Source organism: Coloeus monedula, assembly GCF_965178545.1.
Source record: "Coloeus monedula genome assembly, chromosome: 7".
Classification (NCBI taxonomy): domain Eukaryota; kingdom Metazoa; phylum Chordata; class Aves; order Passeriformes; family Corvidae; genus Coloeus; species Coloeus monedula.
Genome location: NC_138787.1, coordinates 17547276 through 17559380, shown reverse-complemented (window position 1 = coordinate 17559380; position 12105 = coordinate 17547276). Strand labels below are relative to the sequence as shown.

Below are 12105 nucleotides of genomic sequence, written 5' to 3'. Positions count from 1 at the left end.
TATTAGTCAATCTTATCAGAATACTATATGAAAACCTGTATCAGTATATCTGGATAAGAATCTTATTATGATATATAAAAAGGTGATTTATTTAACATCTGATATCAATGTAATTTTCAAGTGCCTTTCATTGCCATTATAGCTAAATATATAATACCAATGAAGTAATCTATTAGTGAAAAATGAATCCACAGTCCTTCATCTTATGCCATTCTACTGATCAGTACTTTACTCCTGCATTTTCCATCACTTTATGCAAATATTATCAAGAGCTGTTGCCCATTTATAGAAATAATTACTCTTCATTGAAGAATAGTGACTATTTCTCAAACCTATACTCTACATGTAATATATGGTTATTAGTCTTGTTTTAGATCAAAGAAAGAAGCTGTATTTTAAACAAAAAATTCTCAATTTTCTTTTATTTCAGTAGCAAATAAACTTCTATATTAAGTTTCATCCATGTGTATCTGTGTGTGACATCCAGCACTGCTTGTTTTTCTTGCCAGCAGGAGCATTCATTCTAAGGTGTCATATTGCACAAATATCTCAGACATACGAGGAACTTGCACTTATTCATGGCTACGACATGTAAAGTATAAGGGATCTTGCAGGAGGCCTGAAAAGGTAAGCTTTTAACTTTTCCTCCTAAATGGATAGATATATACAAATAATAAAAGAAATCTGCTTATGCTTAGAATTTCTAACACCAACTGTCTTACCGACTTTGGAAAGCCTTAATATGCCTGTGTGCATCACAGGATAGAACCCCACTATGCAGATTAACATCTCCAATCCTAATGCAAAGAAAAAAAACGCCCCTTTATAGCAATACAGTTGGGTTTGATTTTTGTTTTAATGGAAAGAATTTCATATCTCATTCAGGCCAATGTTATTTTTGTGGTCCTTATTGTAATGATGAGTACTGGATAAACTCAAAGGAGTTACACAGGTGAAAGGTGCACACATCAGGGATAACTAGATCATTTTCCTCTCTTATCACACGTGAAATTTAAAACAATACCAATATCTTAGTGATGTTACCCTTTTCATCAGAGCAATGTTTTAAGATTAATCAGTCTTGCATAATGCTTTTTGAAAGATCTGAAATTTCATTCAAACCGCCCATAATTATTACTGTAGTAGGAATAATGTAAATTTATAAAGCTATCCTCAAAACTCCAGGCTTTTTTCTCACTGAGATTATCTTTAATATGATAATGTTTAAAATCTCCAGATACATAACAGATGGCAGTGCTATATTGTTGAATCTGGTTGGAGAAGTTTAAATAATTGTAGGTTTTTTTCGTATAGTGGGCTCTTTTACATGTGACACTTAGGAGAAAGAAAAGGTTTCATGAAAATGTACACATACGTCAAGAGCCACAGACTGTTTTGCCCAGGATTTCTTCACTTGGTCATACATAATTGTGTTGTTGATACCCAGGCCACAAAAAATAACAAAAGCCTAAAATTTAAAAGAGAAAAAAGAAAGTCAAATATGAATCAATCATAATACAAGCACAGAGATGAATTCTGGCTTAATCATTAAAAGAAATTGCATGGAAATATTAGGAATAATCATGTTTAAACAGGTTATCTTAGGAATGCAGGTGAGTCACTGGCCTCCAGATGAGACATTAGAGGCCAGAAACTTGTTTTAATTAGGATGCCACCTTCTAAGTGAGGATTTCTGAGAATTAATGTCAAACCACAAATATGGACAAGATATTCTCGCCCCCTCCCTGGAGTAGACTGAAGTGGACTGAAGCAGATTACTCAGAAATACCAAATCCTACTGAAAAAGTATGTTAATGCTGAACTGAATGCCTCTTACTTCAAACAGTCGCTGGTCAGCATCGTCAAAGGATTTCCCATCAAGCCTGTTCAACACTTGAGCTACCCCTTTAGAAAGAGTTAATATGAATTATAATCTTCATTCATTAATTCACAATGCAGAATGCTTTATTCATTGATAAAATGTGAAACATGTATTTCAAACTGAAAAGCAAAAGGCAAATATTTATTCTGAAAATCACTAAACAGACAGACGTGCAATAGTTTGATTGTTTTGATACCAGTACTTTCAGCTGTTATTCCTTCCTCTCTAAGTATAATACTGCAAATCTAAAAGTTAGTCACAATGCTCTTCACAAAAGGTTAAAGATCTATTCAAGAAAGAACTTGATCACTTTGCTAACAGCAATCATATAAGTTGTCCTAAAAATTTGGAGTTACCAATATAACTTGCTGAATCAGTACCTTCATTCCTAAACTCTTAGTTGGTTCAGCATCATCTGGGTATATAAACCCTTTTTCACTCATGACTGGCTCATTAATTGACTGAACCAATGAAAAAATGCATTTTCTGAACTAATACTGCTTTCTACTGCAACAAACATTTCTATTTCATTTAGCTACAATAAGACCTTAGAAAAACACTGTAAGAGTAATCAGCTGTCAACAGTTCAGATTATTTCTGCTTCTTGAAGATAATGCGTACTTCACAACAAACAACAAGATGTATTTTTAAAAGACTCAATTCCCACATCATCTCTGCTAAAGAAGCTCAAAGATCCTGCATGACACCAAGTGCCTTCAGCAATGCACTACTGATCTCAGCTCTCCCTGACAGCCACAAGGCACAGGGATCTAACTCTTATCCTGACAGTATAAATTGCTATTGCTTTGACGTCAGTTCTGTGGAAAGTTAGCAGAGGAATCTGGCACTGTTATTTCCAAATGCTCCTTTATGTGCCAAAAGCAGGTAATACAGGGCCAATTCCTGGGGTAGCATAGCTGCAAAGCATCCTATCAAAGATCCCATAAAACTCTGTCACATCCTAATCCAGCAACCACCACTGCAACAGGCAACTCCAACCACCGCTACAGCCCCTCCAGCAAGTCTTCCCCCACTGTGTCTATAATTTATCATCAGAGGAAAATGACCACTTTGCTTGACTGCAGAAACAGTTGCCCATGTACTAAAGAGGGAGACCCAAGAAAAACATGAATGCATATAAAACATTTTTCACCAATATGGTTAAAATTTCTGTTTTCATCTCAATAAAGTTCAACACAATATAAAACTTAACAATGACACAACTGGAAAGCTGAAAAGTCCATACAGTATCCAAGTCAAAACATCCCTTCTTGGATACTTAGCATGCATCCTAGGTACCGTAACTTCTTAACAATATTCAGCTGGGAAAAAGAAGAAAAAGGAACATAGAATTAAAAAGACAGAACTAAATTTACATTAGCACAAAATTTATGCAGCCATGAGGAAAGTCTTACCAATTATTTGGTGGGTGCTGTTCCATATAGGAACACATAGAACAGATCTTATGTGAAAGCCAGAAATTTGGTCTGCCTAAAATGTAGAAATGAGAGCTTCCATTAGTGGTGCTATTTGCAGCCTTATAAGTCATAGTAATAGAAATGTCAAGGAGTAAGTTTACATTTATAAATGTCATTTCATATGAATCAGCTCTCAGAAACAATTTTGCTGAAACTTCATTCACAGTGACCAAAAGCCATAAGGATTATGGCATAAGGAAAATTGCCAAAGAAAATACAAACATTGGCTTCTTTGCCACATAAAGCTTATACTATTTGACTCTGATTTGGCACTTAAGACAAATTACAATTGAAGCAATGTCCAGACAAATTTTGGATTACTTACACTGGTGGATTAGTAGAGATAACTTTCACTGAACAAGTTTGCCTTAGAAATACTCTTCCCAATTGTCAAACTGAAATTGGACTTACCAAGGCAGTTCTAAAAGGAGGCTTACAGGAAATACACATTTTCAGAAGGAAGGTGAGAGTAAGTAGGGAATTGTGCAGAAGTGCAATTTAGTAAAAAATGGAAGGATGGAGCCAAACCCTAGATTTGAGATAGTTTTGTTCTGATGATAATTTACTGCCTCGTTTATTGTTTTCTATCTAATACAGTATACAACTTCACAATTCAAGTGTCAACTGATTCTCTCTTTTCTACAGCTAATAAGCTTTATTCTTTAGTGTCACTGCTGAAAATTCTGATGAAAAGAAAACATTTTCTCAAAAGAGATTAGAATAAGAGAGTGGTATGAGTCCACTCACAGAAGATCAGGAGATGTTCTCTTACTAAAACTGCCACTGCTAGAGGCAGTCTGTAATAGAAGAAAACTAAAAGACCAGCAATAATTCATATATGGGAAGCAGGATGGCATCACTGTGATCTCCCAGCTAGCAAAAGATGTAACTGAGGTTTTAATTAGATTATTGCCTATTTATACATACTCAGAACTCATCACTGAAATCAGTGTGGAGTGCCACCTAAAATCCAGGGGAGTGGGGGAATAACTGATTCAGACGTATGTCTTAAAATGACCTGCAAAATACTTTCACATTAAATTCTTGGTGAATGACTTGAAAATTGAGCATTAATATTTCCAAATGAGAAGTAGTGTTCTGAGAAGAAAATAAGAGATGATTTTCAATGGAAGCAGAGAACAGAATATCTGTTCATAACTACAAATGTATGTTTGATTGTATCTAAGTAATAAGGGATACTATGTTCCTCTTACTACTCTTGACTGAAAAAACAACTGACTAGAAAATCTGAATTTAAGAATTAAATTTTCATAGAAACCCATCAAAAGAAAATAATTATTGCCCTTTGTATCATTTTCTTTTTCACTATCTAAATTGGGCAGTGCCTCCAACGTCTAAAGGACTAACTGGGAAACAAATAAGAGACAGCTGAATTATTCAGGACATTATATAATACAAGTACAATTGCAAACATCAAGGACTGGCATGCTTTATGTTAGCATATCTAAACACCCCAGGCATTATCTGTACTGCTTGCAATTCCAAACAGATTAGCATCAATGCAGTTTTCTTTTATACTTTTACAGCAGGCCCCTTTTATTTTTCTTGTTTCGAAAAATTCTGCTGGTTTGAGAGATAATCCCTTTAATGACACGTGGAATAAAACTGGAACCAAGCAAACTCTCAGCATGAAACACTTCCAAGCACACTTACTGTAGTGAATATATTTTAGGAAGCTTTCTGACCAAGGCTGTCCTCTGATTAATGTGCTGCCCAACTGCTGGCCAAGTCCTCCATAGTAATGCTGGATTAGAATTCAGTGAAGATTTTGTCCTTTTATATGCCTCTACCATTTATTTAGATGTTAAGTATACTTACATTTTTATCTGTAGCTACAGCTTTCTAACTGAGGCTGGAATGAATACCTTAAGATACACAAACAGCTTACATTGGGAGTAATATGTATCTTGAAAAATCACCCAATCCAGTGTGTATTGAGCAAATTAAATGGTTAGTTGGCTAAATTAGATCACAAACAACATTTGTCTGTCTGGATACCAGCTCTGTTTACACTCCGTGTGTGTACAGCCCCAGTCACTCCAACAGCTAACAACACTGGTGCTGCTAACACTGAACACCAACAAATTTTCAGCAATAAAAATCACTTTGCATAAATATCAAGGCAATTGGTAGAGGAAGTTATCACTTATAAATAGGAAAAAAAAAAGAATCATGGGCAAAGTAACTGCTTAAAGTCATATACTAATTCAGTGATCTGTGTTTACTGTATAAAGCCATATCAACAACAGACAACCAGAAGGACAACTTACTAGAGAGAAAAGATAATTCAAAATAAATATTCACGTTTCACAGCCACTTGGATATAACGATAAAATTTTGATATTAGTTGCAGTGCCCAAAAGTAATAAGTAATTACATTTGTAAAAATCTCTCACCTCAGCATCAAAGCGAGGATCCTGATAGGCATCACTGATGTTCACTGGGAGACCTGTGGAAGCGACGAGTTCAGCAATGCTGTTATTTATTAGCCAGTCAGAATAAGATGATTTTTCCATGCTGTCTTTGAAACTATCAAAATGCAGGGCAAGGGAAGAAAAGAATACAGTCAACGTTAATTGAAAGTCCAGCATGTCTTACATGCACATTAATAGAAACAGCAGAACCATTCACAATTATTAATGGATAGCAAAAATTAACTGTAGAAAAAGAATTTGGTATTATTGAAACAATACCTCAAAAATTCTCTCCTTTACATAACTCTTTCTATTGAAAATAGCACTGGTGTCTCAAGTAAATCAAATATTTGATAAATTTTACCTATGAATCAACAGTGGGTTATGTTGTAAGTTTCTGTATGATACAGGCCTGCTCATGAAAAGTAACCAGATCTAAATCATATTTTCTGTAGAGCTACCTGAAAATATATACTTTTAAGATTTTTTAAATTAATCTAATAATCTGGGATATTTTCAATTCTTATTTTCAACAATTTTCCTGTCAAAATGACTTTTTTTCATTTTGGCATCTGGCATCTGAAATGCCAGATCTGAATGGCTGAAGAAGGGATCATTAAATAAGTCTTAAATCAATACTGCAAGCATATTACAGCAGGTGGATCCAAGTAGTCACACAAAACAAAAAAAATGAAGGTTTCCTTTTCTTTTTACCTGGTTGAGCTTCTTCCACAATTATTGAGGGGCTAGAGAGCTATCTCTAAATGAGCATAAGACACTAGAATTATGGGCTCAACTCACCACACTCTGCCACAGCTTCTCCAGAAAACTCAGTGTCTACACAGACCTTAAAGTCCTCACCTCATACCTCACCAAATCGGCAGGAAAGTTCTCATTGACTTATTTCAGGCAGGTTCTTGACATTGGCAAAGTCTGACTACTCATGTGTGAATAAAAAAAAATGCCTGTTGTCTTAGTTTTGAGAAGAAAGCTGATAAATTTTCAACACATGAGAAACATTACTTAGAGAAAAGTTATTAAGAAGCTATGGAGAAGACTACAATAGCTTGAAGCTTTGCAGTAATGCTCGTGAATGAAAGCAGGCTGCACAGTAGAATCCTTGAAAGACTCAATCAAAGTGAAAGGATTGATTTTTGTTGCCTGCATTGATTTTCTGGAGACTAATTCAACTACGTCACTCATCTGAAAGAAAACTTAATATTCTTAAAAGACTATAAATAAAAATAATAATGATTCACAGAAATCTAAAGGAATCAACTTTCATTTGGGATAAGAATTTTGAGTGATTGTAATAAATGTTATGTGTATACTTTGACAGAGACCTTTACCTAAATATAATGGGTTTTGAGCTAAGTAAAAAATCACATTTATAATTTAAAATTTAATTCATAATTTAATTTATTTCAAATACTTCAGAATCAAAAAGTCTTTAAGGATAAGGATCTAATTTCAAATGCATAGTTCCCAGTTCATAACTTATCTGAATGCTATTACCATGTGTATATAAGACACATAAATCAAGACTGCATTATGGGTGTCAAGCATTTTAAGCAGCAAATGAATTCAAGTAAAAGAAACAAGATAAAATTCATGAAGAAGTTTTAAGAGTAGGTTCTGTTACGTTCCTAACAAGTACTCTACACCCATACACAGAAGACAGGTGCGTCATCCCAGACACAGTGGTGGTAGAACAGTTGAGGGATTTCAGCACTTCCTCTATACCAGCCCCAGTGGGAAGAGCACAGATATTTTTGCCCACTCATACTCTGGCCCAGGCAGGTGACCTGTCCACTACAACTGGTACTCAGGTTAGAGAACTGTCATCTCAGCTACCTGCTAAAGTGTAACCTCATCTGCCAAAACCACTGCTTCTGTGCAGGAAAGACACAGTCCGCACATTCCATCAGGCTCGTCTTCTTCTAGATCACATCTGAACTGAGCCCTCAAGGATTCTGAGATTTATGTAATATTTTTTTCAAAGGGAGAGAAAATTTAGGGGACTTGGCAAACTTGTACTTCAAGAACAAAATCACTGGCAAAAACAAGAGCATCAGTGTGCCAGTATGAATAATAAACAAACTTGATCATGGTGTGTGATGAAAAATTGCAAACTGAACAGATAAATGCAAGTGTGGCCTTGCAAGGTATTTCTTTACAACCAACAGCAAAGAAAACAGATATGAGTATTTATTATGATATTTAGGGATTAAACAGGTGAGCTGCTATCAGGCAGATAAAAGAGGGCAAAAGAAAAGCCAACTTCTAAAACTGTGTGAGAAAGTATATTATGGCATGAAAGTCATATTGTCTTAGGCATGAAAGTCATATTGTCTTAGAAGATTCTTTCTCATTTAGATAAAACTTATAACGAGAACTGTTCCCAGCCAAAAATCTCTTTGGATTTCAACTAAAATTTCAAAGAAATAATATTTTTCTTAACTGCTGTAATGATGAAGAAACTCGTCTTGCCGTTTTTTTCCCACATGAAAAGTCTCATGACTTTACATCAGTTACAGCTGCAGAATGTAGAATGAAAAGGGCAAAACTCACTAGAAAAATGTTCAAATGTCAAGGGCTCGCGGCATTGTTCTGTATCCTAAATAACCTTTATTTTTCCACAATAGTGCCAATAACTCAAGCTGTGCCTGTGCTAGATCCAAATTTGCCATCATATCTGCCAGTCTAACCTTGGTCTTTGTACAACCAACTTCACTCCCCACAGGAAAAAAAAAAACAAAGAAAAAGCAATACATCTTTATATTAAAATACACAGAAACATACCTTTATGAATCATATAAAGACTAGCTAGCAGGTGCATGTGTTTATTCATGTCTTGGACTAAAGTTAAAATAATCTTGACTTGACTACATGCAGAGCAGGCTACTACAAACTGCTTTGTGGCAACATGCTAATATAACTATGGTAACAAGAAATAAACCAGCTTGGTTATCTTGACACCACTCTACATTGTTTTGACTAATCTGGCTACAGATCAAGTTTGAGAAAAACAGGAATAACAACCACATCCCTTGATTCATACTCCTGTCCCCAAATAAAAGAAATGTATTTTCACCCCCTAGGAAAGACCAACTGTTACTCTGAAACTCTTTGTCAAAAGCAGTAACTTGTGAATCCCAGATGAATCAACAGATTATTTATTCATATTCAAATCTTCCTATTTTTTTATTGCTTGTTTTCCATTTGCTTCACCATTCCCATACCAGGACATGGAAGAGAGATAGCTTCTACCCATATTTCTGTGTGGCCCTGGACTCTGCTGTCAGCTTGCATGTCTTAGAAATTTTCTAAGACTACCCATTTTTCTAATGCTGCAAAATCAATCCATGAAAAGGTTTATCATCATGACAGTCATTTGATATGGAAAATTCTCCTTCGGAATCAGCATGAATTAATTTGCATAAAACCTGTATGATAAACACTGAGCCCTGAAAGATGGAAGAAATGTTCTCACAATAGCCCTGAATCTTTATCTCCTCATTTGGTACACAGGACGTTTTATGTGAACTGCTACCAGTGGTGTAACCTGGTAGGGATTGATATAATAACCCCACATAAACAAAAAGCTTTTACTACTTTAAATTTGCCCTTTATAAATGTTTAAATACAGATCCTACCAAGCAAAACATATACTTCTGTTTTGACTGAAGATTTAAACAAGATTTAGTCACAGGAACACAGTTTCTAGGAAATACATGTGCTCTGAGGTTTCTAGGCTTTCCAATTTGACAAGAGCAGAAATAAAATTTTTCTGGAAACTTCTCAACACAACTGTACAGTGGCATTTTGTAAGAGATAACAATCTAAAATAATTTTGTAATTTTTACCTGCATGTTATCAATGAGCAAATATAAAAAGTCAGTTTTTTCCTGGCTTCTTACCTGAGACACTGATACAATATTAGTGCATATATATACACACCAACATACATATATAAGAAAACATAGGCATGTACATTTATTCTAGCAAGTCTTCAATAGAAGCAAGCAGGAGACTTGTCGGCGTAAAAAATGTAGGCTCACACTCTTCAGTCAAACCTACACAAAGCTCCATAAGAAAATAAAATCCTGACCAAGCAAACTTTAAAACTATGTGGAAAATGAAGTTATTTTATAACCACAGAAGACATGAGCACTAACCTGTTGTCAGTATCAGCACTGCATTTTGGAGATAACAACTCAAAGGATTTTGTAAATTTCACCACCTGTCACAAAAGAAGTAACTTAAAATTGTTATTAGATGAATAAGCATCTAAGAAAAGAGTAACGTAAGGTTCCTCTATTTAAACTGTATTTTTATCCAATGGTCTTAGGATAAAAATACAAATCTGTATTCTTTCAACAGAGAATTCATGTTCAAAATACACACTGTGCACAGTTCCCTAAAAAACAACATCAAATAAAATTATATCATTAGATTCCTTCCGAAAACTATTTCCACAAGAGTATATGCTTCCCATTTAAAGGCTTTCAGAACATGAATTATGGAGCTTTACCCAAACTTCACTTTTTAAATCCAGGAAAATAAACAGAAAGGCTGCTTTGCATTACTAACTGCAACCAATCACACTTGAACATACGTGTCAGGAGCACGTAAGTGAAACATCTTAAGAGTGGCTAAAAGTGACACAGAACAGAGGCCACATTTTTGGATGTGTCCCCATCTTCAGTTCTGAATCATAAAAGCTTTCTGCATAATGGGCAAATAACAGTATTTTAGACAAGGTTAGACACTGAGTTACTCTAAAGAGATCTATTTTGATATATATGTTAGCCCTCCAAAACACGGGAAAGTCAGGAAAACAACTGTTTTGCCACTTGTAAAAATTACCAAGCGGGTGGCAAGATGCTATTCTCCTACTCCAAATTAACCTAAGATTTATGACCATTTTGAAAAAGTTTAGGCTTTTTGTCCATATTTCACAACTTAGTCTAGAGGAATAAGAACTCATTGCTTGTGGTTTGGCAAAAACCCCTCCAAGCTCAAAGGCAGAAATAGTACCAAGAGCAGAAAAATGAACTGCCACCCACAACTTGCTAACACAATGGACTTTTCTGTGAAAAACAAAAATCATATTATAAACACAGTGACATTTCATAAGAATGTAGTAGAACTGTATCTTGTAACAGTAAAATTGGGGAGGGGGAGTGGTATTGGAATCTAGAAAGAGAAAATAAACTAGGAACATAAAATTCTATAGTAGAGAACATATAAATGAAATAAAACCCTCGATCTTGCTTTTAGGAAAGCTGGTATAATTTAGGCCATACTCCACTTAAAGTTCTTAATTTTTATTAACTTAATGAAATGTGAATCATATCTTTCCTCCAAGGAAAAGAATGGGGATTTTTTCTGCCATACAAACAAATGTAAGATTCTGTCTCTGACTTGTCAGTCCCAGCAACAAATAGTTAAGCGCAGAATCAGTGAATACAAAATAATACTTGGGTAGAAAAAAAAAAAAAAAGATATTACAAACAATATTTTATCCTTCATCTACTTCTCAAATCAGTAGAAAGGAGGGCAGCTTATATTGAATAGTCTGAAAACACTGGAGGGAGCTACCAATATAAAGGCAGCCACTTATTTTATTACTAATAACAATACTCATAAAAACTTTAAACATGTTTAAAGAGGCTCTCATACCCTATGAATATCAGAACTGTAAAGTCCCAGTGAAAGCCCCTGCCAAAACTGTGTGAAAACCAACTCTTGACAAATACTTTCATACAGTTGACATCCATCTGTTCAACAGAGCTCCGCAATGAAATAATTACTCATTGGTCAAGTGGATAGAGCAATTGCAAAAAACCAAAAATACTTCAGTAATACTAGAAATTGTGTCTCCATTTCACCTGCTCAATTTAAAAGCCTACTGCTATCACAAGAAAAAGTGGCTATCTTGGCATTTGCATTCATGTGCCTTTTCTAATGGATTTTGTGTTACTTCAGGGAAAAATTACTAGGGCAAAATAGCAAGAGGACTTATCTTTTTACAGCAGTTTAATTATTTAGAAACTGGAACTGATTCTCAATATTTATTTTGCAAAGTGAAAAAGAAACTTTTTAAAATGGGCAAACCATTTTAAAACCATTCCCAAAGAGACCCCTGCCAACAACTAAAGTGAGGGGAAGTAACAAATCCTATGGAACAGTAGCCACCAAAAATAGCTGAGAAAACTCCTTGTGTTGCAGGTTCAGCCCTCACTGTCTTGCTTTCTTCCACACTACACGGGATTTCACAAAAAAGCATTAATGACACAAGCTGATT

The 12105-nt window shown here is 34.9% G+C and overlaps 1 protein-coding gene across 2 annotated transcripts in view; it reads right to left on the bottom strand.

The window, feature by feature from the left end:
* Positions 1-12105, bottom strand: part of PDE11A (phosphodiesterase 11A) — a gene marked incomplete at both ends in the record, with an annotated part of 115728 nt that overhangs the window by 51662 nt on the left and 51961 nt on the right. For both annotated transcript variants that reach the window (XM_082285507.1, XM_082285506.1), the window contains 5 exons: positions 1376-1468; positions 1838-1905; positions 3298-3373; positions 5778-5910; positions 9974-10038. In XM_082285507.1, the coding sequence (XP_082141633.1) occupies positions 1376-1468; positions 1838-1905; positions 3298-3373; positions 5778-5910; positions 9974-10038 (435 nt within the window). The remainder of the gene's footprint in view (positions 1-1375; positions 1469-1837; positions 1906-3297; positions 3374-5777; positions 5911-9973; positions 10039-12105) is intronic.